The 21,179-nt window shown below is 35.6% G+C and overlaps 2 protein-coding genes across 8 annotated transcripts in view; one reads left to right on the top strand and one right to left on the bottom strand.

The window, feature by feature from the left end:
* OXR1 (oxidation resistance 1) overlaps positions 1-6,005 on the top strand; it is a 481,493-nt gene extending 475,488 nt beyond the window's left edge. For 6 of the 7 annotated variants that reach the window (XM_073229957.1, XM_073229958.1, XM_073229959.1 and 3 more), the window contains 3 exons: positions 422-517; positions 2,108-2,181; positions 4,114-6,004. In XM_073229957.1, coding sequence (XP_073086058.1) covers positions 422-517; positions 2,108-2,181; positions 4,114-4,249 — 306 coding nt within the window. In that variant the 3' untranslated portion in view covers positions 4,250-6,004. Of the gene's footprint in view, positions 1-421; positions 518-2,107; positions 2,182-4,113 lie in introns of all 7 variants that reach the window. The other variant, XM_073229956.1, reaches the window with a different exon arrangement.
* Positions 6,006-11,939: 5,934 nt separating this feature from the next.
* On the bottom strand, positions 11,940-20,488 carry ABRA (actin binding Rho activating protein). Its single transcript, XM_017644685.3, has 2 exons — positions 19,769-20,488; positions 11,940-12,539 (listed from the first exon to the last, which is right to left on the bottom strand). Exons 1-2 carry the CDS (start codon positions 20,431-20,433, stop codon positions 12,062-12,064), a joined length of 1,143 nt encoding a protein of 380 aa, XP_017500174.3. The 5' UTR covers positions 20,434-20,488; the 3' UTR covers positions 11,940-12,061.
* Between the last annotated feature and the right edge of the window lie 691 nt (positions 20,489-21,179).

Consider the following 21,179-nt stretch of genomic DNA (forward strand, 5'->3'; position numbering starts at 1 on the left):
CCAAACAGTGCAGACCCAAGACCTGCCCTCATGGAGTTTACAGTCTAATGAAGAAAAAAATAGGATACCTTAGTAGTAGTAGAGTATTTACCTATACCAAAGGGTTTTGCTTCCCTGAGTGCATTACACTGTGCGTGTAAGTCCTCCTAAAATGTGTGAACCACTTTCTAAGATTGTTTGTTGTAATCATCATTTTAGATTTCAAATCTAGGAACAATTTTTTCCCCATTCATAAACTGATTTGCTTTGTACTTGGTAGTAGTGTGAATTATATAGCAACTGATCATATTTCTCTTTTTTTATGTGCAAGTAGATAAAACTATACTAGATTTCTAGTATTTTACTTAAACATATATAACGGGATAATGCTGAATGAAACATTAATAGTCATGTCATTGACCATGCCATTTTTTATCCTTAGGTTTTTGGTGCATTAGCTTCTGAGCCATTTAAAATTAGTGATGGCTTTTATGGTACTGGAGAGACCTTTGTTTTTACATTCTGTCCAGAATTTGAGGTAAGGACAGTTATTCCAGTATTCAGTTTACAAAGAAATAGCATAGTGATGAGCTCATGTACTTTGGAGTCATGGACACTTGAATTTGACTCTCATCTCTGCCTTTTACTAACTGATAACTTAGCACTTTTTGACCATTTTAAGCATCAGCTTTCCTGTAGGTAGTATGGGGATCATAAAATGTAATGGAGTTGTTTAAAAATTAAATGAGAATCATGTATGTATAACATTGGCAGGGTGCCGGACACACATCATAGGGCAGTAGGGAGTATATATATATTATTATTATTATTCTGTTAATGAATTGTCAAGAAACTTTTAATGACTCAATAAGTTTAATGATGTAACAGTCTTGAAAACTTAAAATACATATTCTTTGGTTTTAAATCAAAAGTGATTACCTGATTTCTCATTGTTGTTGCTTGACTAACTTAGTAGAATACATCCTAATGCCAATAAGATAAAAAATGTGAATATACCTGAATTTCAGTGAATGTGTGATTCTGAGTACCACACTGAGTACAATTTAAAACAATGAGTGCAACCCCAGCATGTCAGTTACATTAAGGTTCAACATATCAGACCTTTCCTAAGATGAAATTATATGTAAAAAAAATGAAAAACGTGGCTTTAAGAACAGTTTCTATAATGAACAAAATAGGAAGGATTTCATAATACAATAAAAGCTCTCTTTAAAAACGTGCTAAACTGGCTCACCAGATTAACCAGCGCTTTCCATTCCCTCCATAACACATGCCAGCTGATGCCTGCAGCTAACTGGAAGTTTGTATAGTTGTTGCCCTTTTTTTAAGGTTTATTTATGCTGATTCTCAAACCTTTTTATGCTTTTTCTACCGAAGTGTAGTAATCAATCAATTGAATACAACTATGAAAAAGTGTTAAACTATTTTATTGAAAACAAAATACTTTGGATAAACTTGGTAATGGTGAGATGCCAGAAATTGCAATCATATTAGGTTTAAGTAAAATTCCCATCAAAGGTTAGAAAAAAATATTTAAGAATATTAATATCTAGAAATTTTGTCCTCAGATTTCTTAAGTGTCCTTACATTTTCATTGCTCTTAAAGAATTGAAACTAGAAAACATAAACATGTGTCTTGGGCTTATAGAAGAATGATAGGCAAATCCTTACCCAAAGAAAAGACCATGGCCCTATGTCAAAATATTAAAAATTATCAAATTAATGTACATTTATGTTTAATGTTAAAATAAAAGCTAATGGCATCTACATGATGGCTCTTTGGTATCTGATTTTCTGCTTTCTTCAACTTCTTTCATTAATTGTCCAGTTCTTGATATCTACATAGTTAGGAATGTGTGAAGAGATAATAAGATCTGAGAAGTTAGAATTGAAGGTTATGTTGCAGTAGAGGACATGCTTTCAAAGTTAGTTGTACAAACACTGAAATGCAAAGCACCAGATCCTTTTGCCCAGACTTTTCCTTTTCTTGTTATTACTCCTTTTACTATCAATCTAGGCTTTGTTAAGTATTTGGGGTTAAGAAGAACTAACCTTATTTAGTGACTATTTTCATCTTCATACTTAAAGCTTATTTTCGTTCATGTAGGTCTTTAAATGGACAGGAGATAATATGTTTTTTATCAAAGGAGACATGGATTCGCTAGCTTTTGGAGGTGGAGGGTAAGTTTCTTGAACATTTTACCACAATAGTTTTCAAAAACTTAAAAAATTCAATTGTATTACTAATCAATTATCTTTGGAAACCTTTGACCTATGAATCCTAATTTTTATGTTAGAACTAAGAAAAGTACTTATGCACAAAGGTGCTTAAATGCAGTATATGAAACTATTGATAGAATATTTGGTTACCTATTTAAAATTGCTGTTTAATTGATAACCTTTTGATTACAACCTATCCTTTTCTAGAGTACAGTGATTCCTTGGTATTTGAAAGAGAAGTATACTAATACCTTAACACTTCTCCAGTTTTCAAAAAACCATGATGGTATGTTATTTCTCCTGATGTGTAAAAAAGGTTCAATTGTTTTCAGTTCTTTCTACCCTGGAGACTATTTGGACTGATATTTTGGACAATAATAGAAATTTGTTTTCCTACAAAAAATGTTAATGACAACCCCTGTCCCCAACACCCAGGTTTTCAGAATTTGCATTCTTATCTACTTTGTTTTTAACAATATGAGTCAGTCAATTTTTTAAAATTCTTGTGGCATAATGAACACTTTGGAAATTTTTATTCCCTTATTCTGGGATCCCAGCTTCATTTAGTCAGTACGGTGTTTAGAGGTAGCTTGCTCTACTACCTCCTAGCCTAGACTTTTCAAATAATGCTGACTAGCAAACATCAGCTCCTTCTTTTGGTATCTCTCTCTGTCCATCAGGTCAGACATACGGTATACTAAATAATTGGAAAACTGACGAAAGTGATTTTTGTTTCCCACAGGTGAGGATAAATAATAATTCATTTAGGCCACAGAATCTTGTTAGCCTTTAAGATTATTCATCATCCGGAGTGATTCTAGCAAATTCTCTTATCACTTCTCTGAAAATAGATTTTAGAAAATATGATTTTAGTGATTTAAAAAATAACCATGGCTATTATAACCCTCTCTGAAAGACATAATCAGTTAACTAAAAACCATGTTATTTCTAATTGTTGGAATCTGTATATAATATTTATATGTTCCAATTACACCTTTTTTTGATGGAATGCATTTGGTCATTCAGCTTTACCCCAAATGGTAGTCTTACTTGTGATTCATTTAGGTTTCCAGGAAGACCTCACAAGCAAGTGCTTATAATTGCAAGGTGTTGTGCCCTGAGTCTGAAATAACATACACAGTGTCCCGCAATGTCTTCTGGAACTTGATTTTGATTATACAACATGATCCCAGCAAGCTAAACTAAGCATTGGGTCATTGTTGATAACAAACTAAGACAAGTTCATGGTCTTTGAAGAAAAAGAGTACAGATTCATAAGACAGAAGCTACAGGGACTTGATATTCCAAAATTCCAAACAAGAGCCATCAAGAAATCAAAATTATGATGTGATGGGTTAAATGTAGGCCTTGGAGTCAGGTAGATCTGATTCAGATTCCAGCTTCAGCACATATTTATTACATGTGACACCCTGAACAAACTCAAGTCTGAAGTTTTCTAAGCTATGAATTGGAGGTGGAACCCTTAACCTTAACCCCACATTGTATTTTGGACAGTATGGAATTTCATGCCTCCAAGAGACTCATGTTAAATATATTAAAACCATACAGCAAAAAGAAAGTCATAATATCAGGCAAAGAATAACAGAGTAGCATATGTCTCAAGAGTTAATTCTATATTATTTCAGAGGATTCGTTTTATTCCTTGATCTGTGCATTTAGTGATTTTATAATCGGATATGAACAAACCAAAATTGCCATGTGCCAAAGTGGAAAGGAGTGGAGAAGGGTTTGGAAAAATTATTTTAAGAGTTGTTGTATATTGAAGCAGCTCACTTAAATTATTATTTTACAACCTCTGCAGTTATTGTTTACAACGTAAGACATAAGTATTAAGATATTACTGTTGACACTATTCTCTTTTATGCATTGCAGAGGAGAATTTGCCCTTTGGCTTGATGGTGATCTCTACCATGGAAGAAGCCATTCTTGTAAAACATTTGGGAATCATACACTTTCTAAGAAGGAAGATTTCTTTATCCAAGACATTGAAATCTGGGCTTTTGAATAAATACAATGCTCTCTGTCTTAGCAGGATAATGGCTCAAACCTGACATGGACAAACAATGTTTGGAAAGTTCAAGAAGCAATACAATGTAACATGTCACTCATACTTCAAAATTAGTCCATATCATTTATTACAGCTATGATTTTGGAATTTATTTTTGAAATCATGTTTCCCAGAGTTCTTTAGGCTTAGACCATGGCATGGGTCTGTGTGTGTAACAGCTTGGGTTTTGTCAGAATTTTGGCAGCATTTTGATTGTTGTGACCACCTCATCTGCATCCTATGTTATCCTGGTCTCCTAATAGAATGGTGCTCTTTTTTTGAACATGCTTTGGTTTATTTTTAGAATTATATTGGTTTTATTAGAGCAGTCTAACGGGCATTGAGGGAATGAAGACTAGGTACTGCTCTCTGAGGTTGGCACAGATGACATTTGGAGTTGTTTAACTTAGTCATTCTTAGAAAGAAAAAACACTTGCCAAAATAGAACTTCTTAGACCACTGAGTTCTAGTTTTAGATCACACTGTAATATTTTCTTTATTAATTTTTCAGGTATTCTCAGTAATTTTATTTAGTAAAAATGAAATACAAGAATTCTGGTTGTAGTAGACAGTGATACATGTGATCTGCAGGTTTGGGCATACGCTTTCATCATTGGATTATCCAATAGAGTTATAAAATGACAAAGGAGAATAAGAACTTGATGATTCAATGGGATTTAATATGTCAAGCAAGAAAATATACTATTTACATATTTGTAGCTTAGCGCAGGGCATTATCATAAGTACAAAAACTATGAAACAGATACATATTTCTTCAATATATTGTGTCAGGTGTACTGTTTTATAGTTCTGTTGTTTTAGCCTTGTTGCACACCAACTCCCAAAATATAGGTTACTGTTCACAAGGAAAAAAATGATTTTTTTTGAGTGGTATATGTTATTAATTATTAGATTTTGCTGTAATAAAAGGACAATGATTATAGTAGACAATATTGTAACTCAGTAGTCTTGTTGAATATGCAAACTTATTGTGAAGTGGCCTCACAAAAAAATACAGAAAGGTAGAATATACTAGTAGTTCTTAATCTTCTTTTGTAGGAAACCAATAATAAGCCATCGTGGCAATGATTCATCAATTAATTTCAAAGCTTCATGTTATGCAAAAAAAAATCCTGCTGTTATACATGTGACAGTGACTTTGTGCTGAAATTTCAGCTCTTCCAGATAAACATTGTATACTATCTTGTAAATTAATGTTTAAAGGTAGTTTTGTTCTTATAGAAAGTGTTGATTGCCAGGTTGCTTACAGCACTTTAAATTATTCTAAAAATGAAATTATAAGCCAGATATGTTGGCTAAGTAGCTCTAGTTGTATAGCACTTGAATATATTTAGACCTTTTGAAAGTTCAGATAATTATCTAAAGAAAGCATAATGCTAATGGAAAAGAAAATCTGATGCTCTATTTAATATGCTCTTGCTGAATATGAATAGAAATGCAGGCATCATTTCCTTGTCTGTGTAAAGCTCTTGTAAGTTAGTAACAGTTTATAGATTAAATGTTTACAATATAGGGAATTGTAAATAAATATATTGTTTTTCCCCCCTTTGGTCTTCCACAGCAGTATTATTGTCTTTGTGGAGTTGACTAATCATTAAAAAAAAAAAATCCTGTATTGTATTTCAGTTACAATAAGGTTATAATGGTATATATATATCCAATAAAATTAAATATATAAACACAAGTGTGAGTTTGGATTTATTGAATAATCACATTAATTTCATATCTAAAAAGTCTTTGATTAACATACTGCCATCTTTTATGTGTCAGTGCTTCTAGTAGCCTTGGTGGTGGTGGTGGTGGTGGTGGTGATAATGGTAATAGTGACAGAAGGATGCATTCAAGTATCATCCTTCAAGTATACATTCAAGAGGAAGCGCCAGTTTAAAAAGTGCAAGTCATTTGGTAAGTTTAAATTACATTGTTTTCTTTTTTAATAGGGAGCACATAGCAAGGTAAGACTTGAAGTCATGGAGAGCTTTGTTGTGTGCAATGTCAAGAAATTTATATATTTTTAATCTTACAGAAGCAATTAAGAAAATTTGGAGAAATTACATGATCAAACTTACACTTTACTAAGATCTCTGTGAAAAATACATCAGTAGAAAAACTAGAGTCAAGGAAACCAATAAGCAAGAGTGTTGTAAAACCCAGAGAAAAAGTGACTAGGCCTGAATAAGAATAGTTCCAATGGTGATGAAGGAGGCATGGATTTGAGATTTAGGAATTAGGATTAACATGATTTGGTTGTTAATTAGATAGCAGAAAGAGTTAAAAATAGCTTTCAGATTTTTTTGCATAGAAATTGAGAATATTATTCATCAATAGGGGTGAGTTACAAAAATGATAACAAGCAGCAAATGGGGAAATTAGGTTAGTTACAAACTTTAATGTAGTATGATCTGAGAAACTGGATAATGTTTTGTAGGGAAGAGATTTCATGTCCTGTTCTGACAGATAAAAAGATTTTAAAATCAGCAATACATAGGTAGATGTTGAAGCCATAACCTATGGATTTAAGTGCCCTTGGAGATTATAGACTGAGTAAAAAGAATCTAAAAGGAGGTATCACTAAAGAGCCTTCAGACCTTCAGAAGATAGGGTGAACAACTTGGCATCAATGAACTTGACAGTATAGGTGAAATGGAAAAATATTTTTGGAAAGCATATTACTAAACCTGATCTAAGAAGAAATACACTTTTTGTCTTACAGAAATTGAATCTGTTAAGTAAAAGAAAAAGCCTTTCCACAAAAAACCCAAAGCCCATATGATTCCAGTGGGTAATTCTTTTAAATATTTAAGGGAAAAAAGTATCAATCTTGGATGAATTCTTGAAGATTACTCAGTAAAGGGAGAAATACTGACATTGCTTTAGGAGGGTAGCACAACCTTGATACCCAAAGTTTACAATTCTTACAAAAAATGACAGAGCTGTCTCATATGAACATAGATACAAAATTCTACATAGAATCACAAATCAAATTCAACTAAACCTAAAAAGAGCAGTATAACCAAATTGGGTTTATTCCAGGAAAGCAAGAGTAGTTAGCTGTTTTAAAATTGGTGCCATTTACTGCATTTATAGAAAAAAAATTCCATAATCATAATGTCTTCATGACCTGAAGATACATGTGTTTCTTAAATGGGACACAAAAACACCATAAAGGGGGAAAAAAATGATAAATTTTATTACACTAAATTTGAAGAGCTATTTTTCAAAAGACATCATTAAAAGGGAAAAGGCAACCAAGAGTGTAGAAGATTTTTCTAATATATCTAATGAAGGCCTCATACACATAATATATAAATGACTACAAATCAAAAAATTCAATAAAGGCAAAAGAATTCCTAAGAGTATCAAAACAGCTAGTAAGTGCTATTTTCAAAGTACTATAAAGTTAAACAACTTTGGAAAACTTTTTTGGCAGTATCTATTAAAGCTAAGCCTTTAACCAGCAAATTTAATTTCTTGATATGTACCCAACAGTAATGTGTGTATTTGTTTTCCAAGAGATAGGTACTAAAATGTTTAGAACTGTATGCTTTCCAGCTTAGCTTCTTATCTTCCACCCTCCTTCTCTCCACACACATGCCCCTATTATTTTACTGAGTCGAATACACTGCACATATAAATATTTGCATGTATGTCCTAAGAACAAGGTATTCTTTTATATAACTACAATGTAGTAATCAAATTCAAGGAATTTAACATAATACAGTCTTACTTAATACACAGTCAATTCTTAAATTTTGCCAATGGCCCTAACCTTTAAAGAATTGTTTTCCCTGATCTATGATCCAATCCAGGACCCCCTACACATTGCTTATTAATTACAAAGAGAAAAATGATAACTGTGGAGAAACATGGGAGACTAATATGATCTACTAATCAAAGTTAATAACACCAATAAGGGGATAAACATACTTTATATGCATCTTGATATGATGCAGAATACACATCACTTCCCTGGTTATCCTGTCAAAAAAGCATAACCTAAATTTAAGAATAGGAAAAATTCAGATATCCACATTGAAAGATATTCTACAATCCTAAACTCTTCAACCATGTCACTGTCATAAAACACAAAGAAAAATGAACTCTTCCAGGCTAAAGGAGATAAAAGAGAAAAAAGCTACATTAACAGAAGGTCCTGTATTGGTTGCCTCTGGTGCAAAAAAATGCTGTAGACATTCTGTAACCCAGTCCTAGAATCAGCAACTTCTAGAAGTACCTTCTTTTAAGAAGCATTTGGAAATGTGGATGTTAGATGTGCTTATTGCTACTGGAGTGGCACTACTAGTAGGGCTTTTCAGGAGACAGATCGGAAGTAAATAAATCATGTGTGCACACTGATAACCTCTAATAACAATCTAATGTTACAGAATTCTTCCTCCAAACCATGTTTGTGTCTGCTCTCCCACAGTAAGGATATCACTATATTTGCTTAATCAGACAACACATTACAGTTTCAGAATTGTAATGCTCATGCTCTCCTGCTCACAACAAAATTAAGTAGAGTTTAATATTCCTTTGCAGTTCTTTTTTGTCTTTACTTGACGGTATTTTAATCTAAGTATTGTATTCAAAAGTTATGTGTATTTCTTTTTTCTTCCTGTGTGGTTATTTTAATCATATGAAATAGAATTCAGTTCATTACTTTGTTTGCATTCAATTTTAGCTTTCTTCTGTCTTTGTTAATTTACTTTTACTTCTTGTATGTGTAAGATAGTTAAAGTATTCCAAAGTCAAAACTGCAGATTTCTCTTTCAAACCATTTCCACCCATCCCTACAGAAGTCAACTTCATTATTATCTTCTGTTTTCAAAATGCAGATAACATACACACTAGAAATAACTCCATTTAAGTTCTTAAAGACTGCATACTTTTTTTTAGAGATGCATGCATTGTGTGGCTGTATCATACTTTATTTGATCATTTTCCCATATGTTTTTTTTGCAGTATTTTGCAATTAAAAATAATGTACAATGCATTATGCATATGTATTTTCATATTTGAGTTTTATCTTTAAGAGAAATCTTAGTGCAGTTCCTTGGTGTAAAGTAAAAAACAATGTCATTTACTTGCATGACCCTAACTCTGGGCACATAATGTTATCAGGTAACTCTCACTGGGATGGTAGTGAGTGAACCATGGCACTCTAAAACTTCTAGGCTAAGAGGTTAGCTCATTATTTATAAATTAAATAATTCAAAGGACATTAACCATATCCTTACTGTATACTAAGAAATGTCCTAGGTACTGGAAATAAAAATGAATATTCTAGGAATCCTAAGGAGGCATCTGCATTTCAGAAGCCACTTCAGCATGGGCCATGACTCTCCTGCTCCTCTTAAACTCCCTGAACACAGTGACTTAGTGAAAAAGCACAGAAATACTTCCCTGAGCATCAGTTCTCACTGACAAAAAATTGTAGTTTATGCAGAATTATTCCCAAATCATGTGAGAAATGGCATCTTATATTCCTGTTGGTAGTATTAAAAAAAAAAGGCACTTGAGTTTTGGAAGGGAAAGGAAAGGAAGAAGCAGAAGGCGAACAAAGACAACAGGTGCAGCCTCATGTTCCAGCACAGTATAGGAAGGAAGAAAGCCAGAGCACAGAACTTCCTTCCTGTTGGTCTAAGTGGGCAGGAAGGTGAGGTGAGCTTGGGAATCAGGAAGTCATAAAACTTGTTACAAAAGGTGAGCCCTCATACATTTGAGGTCCAGACAGAAAGGGTAAAAACAACAAGGGTATTTCAAGAGCCTTCAGTAGCCCAGGAAGTAAATATCATTGAACGTTTGCAAAAGGAAAACTGAAGATTTGGAAGCCAATTGTACACTGCCTGTTATTGGGATTTTAGAATTATCAATAGTAAAATGCTATTGATAGTGTATTTCATATATTATTTTGGCGACAAAATACCGGTAAGAACTTCTGCCACCTGAGTTCTACTTACCCTTTTTTGTCTAAAAGTCCTCATGTTTTCAACTATGGATATTCCTGTCTTTGTGTTTTTAGGATAAAAATCTCGCACTTGGCAGGAATTTTTCCTGTAAGGAAACCAGCTTTCTAACTTTACAGCCACACCTTTACTATAAGCTCTCTGAGAAGACTTTTTAACCTATTCTCATTCAAATTGAGCTTTGAACAATCTCCATCACTGTTTGCATAAACTTACTGTCCAGAGTTGAATATAAAGGAACTCTTTTAAAGCCTTGGCCTAAATAATCTCCTACTATTAGAAATAATCCAAGTTGCACTCTATGATTTTATTCTATTTCAAACACAAGAAAGTGGTATAATGGAATATTATAACCTAAAGTAGTATAAAAACAACAGAAAATGCAAGAAAATGCCTTTTTTTCCTGTGCCATTTCTTTACATTTTGATGTAGGTTGGACTTCTTATAGAAGTGTATGTCTTATATAAAATTATACTTAGAAATATTGGTCATTTATAATTTAATAAATCTATATGGAAATGAAAGAGTACACACGTAAAGAAGATACTGGAACTTCCAGTGTGAAAGAGAATCACACATGAAAAGAAAAATTATTGCTACAGTAGTTTAATCCATACTTTATTAAACCCAACCCCTAACAATTATGAGTGTCTATTATTTTGAGGTGTCAGAATTTGACACTAATTTCTGTTACATCAATGAGCTATAATGTCAGTAACTTTCACTGAATTTGGTAAGGATTATAATCTCATGTTTTATTGTTTTTAGAATTCTATAAAATGTTAAATCTAATTGAGAAAAAATGACAACAGAATGGTGTCAAATAAATTTGTCAATTAAACTACTTTTTTCACTTTGACAGGACTAATATTGCTGTTTTTTGACTTTCAAATAATTTTTAAAGTTTGTTGGAGCTTTAAGAAAGTTAAAATGTCTCAGCTCTGTTTTTAATTTACCAATGATTCTATCAGATTCTTCTACCCTGAACATTCCACTTCATCATAGAATTTTCTGTATTTCTACTTCATTGTATATTGACATAAATGTAAACAGCGTAACTCACTAAGGTTTTGAGAAAAAAAACTTCTCCAAGAAATCCTACAAGGCAGGTAGGTAGATCTGAATCTCTCACCTGTATATATACAACTGCCTTCTGTTGGCTTTAAGACCACCAGCAGTCTATTTTTATGTGATTTGTGCAAATCACACAGAAGGAGGACAGCTAACACCTATTGGAAATTTGTTAAATTCCAAGACCACAGAGAAATTTCAGCAATTTGAAAAAGAAACATCTTATTTGAAAAAATTAATTTATGTACCTATTTTGTGATGCCATAATAAAAATAATAATAAATAGTGCAAAATCAATCTTCTTAGAAAAATTTAGTTTTCCCAAACTTGATGGAATTCTTTGCCTCTTAAAATGTCAGTCTGTTCTGATATTTACCTAAAGTCAGCATTCTTAGATGGAATAATTGCTTAATTGAAGATGTATAATAATTTCTGTGATGATTAGCCAAATATTTTTGCCTAAAAGGATAAGTGGAATTTCAAATATTTATACTATTGTTGGATACTAATAACATTCTAGGTGCTTTCTGAACTTCTCAGTGTGTACTTTAAAAAATTTTTAATTTCCTCAAAAGTAGAGTGCCAAAAAGTCATTTATGTAAAAATTATTTAATATTTATAAATATTACAGAGCAGTTTGCATTTCAATTTTTACTATATCAACATTCAGCATTAAGACAATACTGGGTGAAGTCTGGATTTTGTTGCTAAAGGTTCACTTGAGTAGTGTGATCACAACATGGTCATCTCGGCCTTGCCACAACATTTCTCCTTCAAAGTCCACCAATCCGTGTTTCCTGGCGCGCATGAGGATACCCACTACTTTATCTGAAATATGAACATATCTGTCAAAGAGATCTCCAAATGTAACCTGGATCTTGCCATCTCGTCTGCGGCGAGCCATTGTGCGGATAATGAAGCACATGTCCATGATTTCTCTGTAGATGTGCTCCTCCGCTCGCTTGGCCCTTTCAGCAGTTTTGGTTCCCTCCTTGGGACGGCCATAGCCTTCATCTCCCTTGTGTAGGCGAGTAGACATGGCCAACTCATAATCAAATTCTTCACTGAAAGGATTGAGTTTCTGGGATTGCATGTGTTCATCAGCCCACTGTTGCCATCTCCCTTTCAGGTTGTCCACTTGGCTATATTTTTGTTGGGCCTTGCAGCTGAGTTTCTCTGTAAATCTATGTGCTCTGAAGGAGAGAGAGGATGAAGAATGAAGATGTTGATATTTTAACATTCAAGTGTTGCTTTCTCTTTATGCCTCCTGCGCATATGCATCTTAATGTAAGTCTTTAATTTTTTATTATAAAAACAAATACAAAAAAATTAGAAATGAAAGAAGAAAAATCATACACAGTCCCACTGTTGTTCTCAGTTTGGTGTATGTCCTTAAGATTATTTTCTCCATTAATACAATAATGTATTAAGCATCATAAAATAATGATATTAAGCTCAAGAAAAAAAAGCTTCGTTACACAAATGTAACATGAATATTTGTATCTTAAAGATGCATGTTAATAACATTTTAGAACTGGAATCCTATGAGCATAATAAGGGAATCTAGTTTGAATAAGAGTCCAGAAGCCAATTATTTCCCCCAAAATAAGGCTTATATCAGCACACACACATTGTAATATTCACTCATGTATAGATTTTCATATGTGGGTTTTTAATGAGTGTGTTATCTATACTAGTATTGATACACCACAAATTTTGAAATATCAAGTTGTATAGATGGAAGACACTAGCTAGCAGTGGTAACGTCTATTGGATGTGATGTGCTAGCATTCTTTTAAGTACTTCTCATTAATATTCCCACAAGGATTCTGTGAAATAGTTAATACTATTCTCACTTTACAGACTGAGAAACTGAGGCCAGAGGGGTTAAGTAACTTGCTTAAAGTCGCAAAACTGTTAAATGATAGAACTGATATTTGAACCAAACTTAAGCTGGTTCCGGAGCTTGTATAAACGTTCTGTGAAATACTGCCCTACAACAGTGGCCGAGGTAAGTTTCAGACACAAACTAAAGCTGAAGTCAATACTCTTCTTCCTGTGCAATAGGGCCACTTAGCAAGCATGTGGAACAGTGTCCAGTAAATGTTGAATGATCTTTCAAATGTGGGCATCTTCCCTTAATAGCATTGTTAAATGTAGACCAGCAGTGACATGAGGGTGCAGGCCTAATTTTAAAATGGACAAAATTTGTCGTTCAAAGGCTTCCCTGTCATTTCTGTACCTCCAGTCTCCTAGACTCTTTTTCCTAGGTCTCTTGGCCTTCATGAGGAAAACATAAACTCTTAAACTCTTAGACTGTCTAAAAGACAGAGGTCTGTATTCCTCATCCACACAAGTAACCACCCTTCCCCTCCCCACCCCCAACAGCATTGGGACTGGAGTGTTAGAGCTATGCTGAAATTGCTCATGTGAATGGCGTGCCAGAATGAAATAGCCACTCCTACACAAACTCTCACAATTCACCATTCAAAACTCAGAAACGGGTCAGTTGTGGGTATGGCTCACTATCCAAAATCACTTCCTGAAATATGTATCCAAATTCAGGAGACCAGCAGATATGGACAGGGAAGCCTGCGTACTTGTATGAGCCTTGTTTTCAAAAGAGGGACGACATCCACTAGATGGCGAACTTCCCTTAATTCCCGCACTTCGTGCTGCTCAAAGCCCCACGCTTGCCGCCTTGTTCCACGATTACAGTAAAATTCAAATTAGGAATAAGCTGCTACGTATACGCTACTCTTGTTTGTAGCCACATGGACAAAGGTACATGACAGAGTTAATTGGGAAAAAACAGCACACAAACATTGTATACACAATTATTGAAACTTTAAAAAATCATGTATGTGTTAGAAAAGGGGTAGGAAATACAGTGCATTGAAGTGGAGTGGATTTCTCTAAGCCCTCACCTGCTGGTGCTCACCATCACCTGCCTCACCACAGACCCTCCAAGAATATGGGTTGCTTGATTTCATTAACAAAGAAGAGCAAACACCTTGTATTCTTGGAACCATGGCAGTCCATGACAGGCATAGTCTTCAGTAACAAGCTCAAGGCCATCCTGGTAGAACCCAAAGCTCATACCAGATTTGAGGCTGGGAGATCTTGATAAAGAAGAGACTTGAAACATCTCATAAGAAAGTGAAAAGAATTGTAGGACTCACTAGTTCATACTTTTTGTCTCCTGAGCACCAACTGCAGTTATGTCCTTATATTATAAATATATAATGCAGTATAGTAGCCCTTGCTTATCGAGATTTCAATTACCCACAGTCAACTGCAGTCCGGCAGCAGATGATCCTCCTCTTGACCCATCATCAGAAGATCAATTGTAGCTTCATGCTTGATAACAATGTCTATCTACATCATTCACCTCACTTCATCACATAGCCATTTTATCATCTCATACGTTAAGAAGGGTGACTATAGCACAGTATTTTGAGATACCATATTCATGTAACTTTTATTACAGTATATTGTCATAATTATTCTATTATTAGTTGTTAATCTATTGTGCCTAATCTATAAGGTAAACTTTATCAGATGTATGTATAGGAAAAAATATAGTATATATAGGGTTTGGTACTGTCCATGGTTGCAGGCATCCACAGGGGGTCTTGTACCCTCCATGGATAACCGGGAACCACAGCACATCCTCCCTTTATGGAGCTTCTGTGTGCTGTGACATTCCCTCCATCCTTTGCTAAAGTACTTATGACACCAATTGTGGTCTGACACTGTTTTAGGTACTTACTGGATATTCAGTAATAAAAATAAAACAGTGAATAACCACAATAAGCATTTATGAAAATAGAGTAATAAAAATTTGAGTTTATGGTATAATTCTAACTATGTAAAATGTGTATGCACCAGAATGAAGAAATCAAGAGCATATGTGTAATTGCAAACAGCGAAGTTGGTATCCAGATGATGGTTGATTCTTTTCATTTTTTAAAATTCTTTTATGTTGATAAATTTTATAATTTAAAGAAAGCAAAAAATAGGAAGATACTGAAATGAACATCCAGAGGTAATTTGTTTAAACTATATGTTATATGGGTCTCTGATTCTTTGGTGTATTTTTCTTTTATAATTTTAATTAGGAACTTGCAGTTTCTGAGTATTGAAACTCTGTCATTTGGGATAAGGTTTGAGGGTAGTAAGGTAGTAAATCAATGAAGAAGAGAAACATTTATCTTGTAAAAATGCACCTTCTAAATCTTAATGTCCATTTGTTTACTATCAAACTATAATTCCCAGTAATAGCAGAAAGGAAAGCAAAGGAATTAGTTCTACAAGCAAGAACTAGATAATAGTGTTGTTTTAAAAAATACTAGGAGGAAATATACTCTAATGATTAATTTCCTCTCTTATAAACATTCTGTATTGTATTTCCAATGTTAAAAAAGTCTGAAAGTATCAGGTTTAAGTCAGAATTAGAAAGTTTTATACCCTGAGTATCTTGTTGATCAATGAATACAAGAATCAATATACCAGCTTAGCCTGTGCTTTTTTTTCAAGTAAAAATGTGAATGATAGTTTAGATTGAGCTTTAAAAAGACAATCTAATGCAAATTCATAGAAAGCAAAGCAATATACAAAGACAGGAATTACACCTGTATTTTAGCATAGTAATATTTAATGTAGACTCACCTTCTCAATTTCATTACAAATAAGCAAATGTTCTTACCGCCAGTCAACAAATACTTCCCCTGTCCTATTGTGTGCAAGGTAATTAATTCTACTATACATTATAAGCATTCTGTCCTCGAAAGTCTAGGTTCATTCACCAAAGTAAATTCTGAAATTTCTTTCTTATATGTCAACTTTAAAAGTGACATCAGTGTGAGTGCTGCTTTCTAACATGAATGGGCTCTTCAGCAATATGAGAACATGGGAACCACTTGTATCACGATTTCGTCATTTTGGATTGATAATTACATGGATAAATTATTAAAAATGGAAAAGACCCACAGGAAATAAAAGTCCTAAAAGATATATTTTAAACCTGACCAAGTCCTTTAGGCCTGGTAGCATTCTTTCTGGTATACGGTCTTCTCACCTGGACCACCAGCTTCACAATGTCGTGGGCCTTGCGAGCGCCCTCTCCTGGGCTATGTCTGTATTTGTATGAAGAAAATGAAGATCTGCTCTCATCACTCTCCTACCCCATAGACTCTCCCTTAGAGGAAGCATTTCTCCTCATAGACTAGGAACATTTCTTTGTCAGTAAAGCAAAGCACTGCCATCCTTTCCAACTTCTTGGGGGAGTACTGGGGAGAATTCACTCCTCTGGGCATTGGTTTGCTCTTCTCCACAGGAAAAATAGCCAGTTTGATTAATGGGAGCATGACATCCACAGGGTCACGTTTATAAGAAGCAGGTGGCTGCTTTCAAAAGGCAGGGTAAACATCTCTGATCAACGATTATGCTCCCTGTTCTTTTATCAACCAGGTTCGAGATCCAGGCCTGGGATTCTCCTGGCAGATTGGTAACTGCTGTTACCATGGAAAGAATTGTAAGCTCTAGAATTGGAGGCAAATCATAGAAAGCCATACTTTTGTTTGTTTCTAGCAAAGTCCTTCAGTACAGTTGTACCAAAACCCTGCATTTTGGGTGTTACTGGGATTCCATTAATGAAGCACCCCATTAATGGAAATACTTCCATCTCCATTTTATTCCTTGAGTGTATTCTCTACTGAGAGGATCAGAGCAGCATAGTGGTACAAGCTCTGGCATCAGCCTTCCCGACTTCTTCACTTACTAGTTCTATGACTTGGGTACATTTCTTAATGTCTCTATGCTTCAGTTCCCTTATCTATAGAATGGCATCCTCATGCTCAACTATTATCTTTCTTGTTGAATAGCACTTGGAGGAGAGGATGGATGAGTGATTGGCATTGTCACATTACACCATGCTGTATGGAAGAGGGTGTGATTTCCTTTGTCTAAAGGAACTGGATGAAACAAGTGATATAGCTATACAATCAAAAGACTAAATATTTTCTAAATCAAGCATAAAATAGAAAACATTTTCACAATGGTAAAACCTCAATTAGCAATACTCTATTGGTAACAAATACCTCTACTTTTTACCAAACCTGACTTGTTTTTGTTCCCGTGGAACATCTTAGCCACAAAGAAAATTCTTCTTTTCCTCTTCAACAATCATGATACACAATTTTCTCCGTATTGGTGGATACAGGGAAAGAATGGTATTTAGAGTTTAATATAGGTGAATAAAACCTCCTTTTATATAGGCTTGCTCAATAATGCCACATTCATTTCTCAAGCAGCATTTGAGAGTTCCATCAGGCAAAAAGTCCCATTAGGCTTCTGTGAAGCTTGAGCCCAGCTAGGATTACTGCTGACATTAAGAGCTGTTGCTATTCTGGTACCCCATGGATTCTAAGACTGAGGGAAAGGAACCTAAGGTGGAGAGAAGAGATTTAAAAATTCTCACTCTCCCCAACCCCCCAGCCCTGAGAGTCAGTCTCCTACAATTAGAAAGATTGGGATCATCAGAACTGGCATCCTACATTATAATGGGTACTACTTGTTCAGTAGCTTCTTTGGGTCCAATCTTTGCATACTTAGTATCAAGGTAACTCTATGGATTATTGTATCTACTTTTGGGGTGAGGATGAAGAGACAGGATTTGCCAAAGTAACCATGATTCAAATCTAATTGTCTCTTATTCAACACTTATGCACCTCTCCATCACACTAAGATGTCCATGTACATGCCAGGGTTTAGGAACTATGAGAAGTGTCCTGAATCAAGTCCCCACTTCCAGGTGAGACAGTTTAGAGTAGTGGTCAAGAGGTTGGGCTCTAGAGCCAGAGTTCTGGGTTGAAATCCCATCAGCTATACAATCTTATATAAATTCCTTAATACTTCTTGATATCATGTTCCCATCTATCAAATGTGAATAATTTATGAGAAAGCTGTGAAGATAAATGAATAAGCATATGCAAAGTGCTTATTAGACAATAGCCAGAGTACATGCATTGAAGACTGGTCCCAGCTGTCATCTCCCTACCTCTGGCCAATTCAAAATGTGCAGACAAGATCTTCATTGTGCCATCCTCAGTCTTTATTCTGTTGGGTTCTATTATTCCATCTCTAGTGCACACTCTCTCACACACACACACACAAATCCACAAGGCCAGAATTTAGACGACAGTTCAATTTGTTCTGGCAGAATAAGTATTTCTAAATGAGTTCCTATATTAATGTAAATAAAGCATAAATCCATATCTTTGAACACATCCTCAAGGCACCACATGTGAACATGTGAGCACCGTGTCTTATTTTAAAACATTGCATGTGGAGCCAGGCACACCTCAGCTTTGTCCCTCCCTTGCTGGATAAACTCCCCTCTGGACTTCAGTGCTCTCATCCCTAAAATGGGATAATATCTATTTCATAGAATTATGAGAGTTAAAATAACAAAGCATTTAAAATACCCATAGCACACACTAAATGTGTGAGGGACTAGTATAAATCTATCAGTTTGAGTCTGTGTGTGTATGTATTTAATATCAAAATGTTTTAGGATTGTTGTATTTTAATTACCTAGCTTTAATAGTGTTTCTGCTTTTGTTTATAAACAGGACGAACTTTTCTGAAAGGTTGAAAAATTTCTAAATAATAGAATTTATATGAATAATAATAGGTTTCATATGTATTTCACATATATTTATATGTGGCAGGCACTGTGCCATGCACTTGGCAACTTTAATCTCATTTACTTCTACCAATACAACAATTTAACCCAAAAGATTACTGTTTCCTACAAAGGAGAAATTAGGCTTAGAAAAATAACCAGGATTTTTGTTTTGTGGTGAGAACATTTAACATCTATTCTTTTTCAAGTATATAATACACTGTTAACTATAGTCAGGGCAGAGCTGGAATTTGAACTTGGTTCTGTCTGACTTCAGAGCCTGCTGTCCAGTTAGAAGTAGCCTCCTACCTGTTTACAGGGTCACCAGTTTGGATAGATGTCCCTCCTGATGATATTATGTCCCCTCATTTGAGACAAGGGAAAAGTTTCCTCAGTCAGTCTACCAGCAAGCAGTTTGCAGAGAAATAAACCAATCTGTTACTCTTTATAGAATTGATTGTAAAAATGTTCCCAAAGCAGACACTTTTCTCTGGTGGCTTCATTTCTGCTGAGGCTAAAACCTGAATGTTCGGTTCAAACAGAAATGAGAAACAAAACAGCACATGTCTGAGATTGGCACTGCCCTTGTGGCCCAGGGACATGCCTTCCCCACAGGACCTCGCTGCCTGCCCAATTTTTGAGATTCTTCCTCTAAACTTTGATAGCACTTCCCTGCTCACACAGGTGGATGGGGCTCAGTAGCAGAACAAGAAACTGAAGGATGCGTTCACTTACTGGGAGGGTAAGGGGCGTTTGATTCTGGCAGTGACCATCTGCTCTCCATCCTGCTCAGGCCTCTCCTCGGTCTCCCCTCCATAGCCGCTGTCTTCTGTGTCTATGCTGTCACTCCTCCACTTGGGCTCATCCTGTTCCATCTCCTTCCAGCCTTTGGTCAGCTCAGACACCATGTTGGCACATTTCCTCCTCCGCGTCGGGGAGTCATGGCTGTGCAGGATCCGGTCAATGTCATTCTCGGGCTGACCGCGTTCAGGTAAGCCGCCATCCTCGTATCTGCGGCTGAGGTGGCTCACGTCGCTTCCTCTCTCACAAGCCTTGCTGACAATTGTTTTGGTCACCTCTTTCCTTTTGATATGAGAGACCTCAGTGGCTCCCTCTGAGCTTTGTCCATCTCCATGTCCCTCTGGCTTTTGGGAGGGAGACTTTGGGGCACTTTGAGATTTCTGGTGGGCCGTGGGGTATATCACAGGTTTAGGAGCTTGGGGTGGGTCCTGGATCCCTCCTGGCATCCAGCCCATGGGCTCCTGGGCCTGCCTGGTGCTGTTCTCATTTGCCCACTGCTGCCAACCTCGGGCCAAGGTGATGACCAGGGAGGCTGTGCGTACCTTCCGGAGGGCACGCTTGGCTGGCCCCTCCTCTCTTTCCTTTGCTCCCGGAGCCATGCTTCCCTTCTCTGCTGGTAGCCTGGGCACTGGCTAAAATGAGTGTGGATAAGCAGAGTTCTTTGGATTTAAATAGAAGCAGAGTGTGGGGTGAGAAGAGAGTTTGGTGACAATGGAAACTATGTTAAGCATTTCTTGCCAAGATGTGGTGCCTTCCCCCTGACAGTGTTCTTTTTTTAAACCCTGACAGCTCCTGTTTCATCACAGCAGAGGGACATCTCTGCTGGTGAAGGACAGTGATATGCTCATCCCCTTTCTTCTCCAAGTGTCAGAGTGGAAATTACTGGATCTGATCATGTGCCCAGTCTTACGTTTTTGTTGATCTTAAAATATGGTCCTACCATTTATAGGAGCTTAAAATATGCACACGAACTGTGCTAGGAACATTATAGGCTCATTTTCATTTAAACCTCAACAGCCCTCAATAAAGCTCTTAATTAATCTCACTCAATAGCTGAGCACAAAGCAATCTAACTTCCTACAGCTAGTAATATCTGAGATTCAATCTCAGATCTGTCTGATTCAAAGCTTATGCCTCTTTTCATTGTAGTTACCAAACACTCTAAGTTGCCTTTTGCTTTTGTCTTCAACTCTGTTCAATACTGACCTTAGAAGTCACATCATTCAATCTTCATTTTCCAGGTGACAAAACTGAGGCCTAGTTAAGGTGGGAGACAAGGGCCAGGTTTTCTAGTTCCAGGTTTGAAGTATCATATGGACAAGTCATATTAATATACAAGATGATG

The sequence above is a fragment of the Manis javanica genome, chromosome 2 (genome assembly GCF_040802235.1).
Source record: "Manis javanica isolate MJ-LG chromosome 2, MJ_LKY, whole genome shotgun sequence".
In the NCBI taxonomy this organism is placed as follows: Eukaryota; Metazoa; Chordata; class Mammalia; order Pholidota; family Manidae; genus Manis; species Manis javanica.

Coding starts and splice junctions, on each gene's coding strand:
- ABRA (XM_017644685.3), bottom strand. CDS start 20,433: ATGGCTCCGGGAGCAAAGGAAAGAGAGGAGGGGCCAGCCAAGCGTGCC. Junction 12,540..19,768: donor AAACGCCCCTTACCCTCCCA/GTAAGTGAACGC, acceptor TCTCTCCTTCAG/AGCACATAGATTTACAGAGA.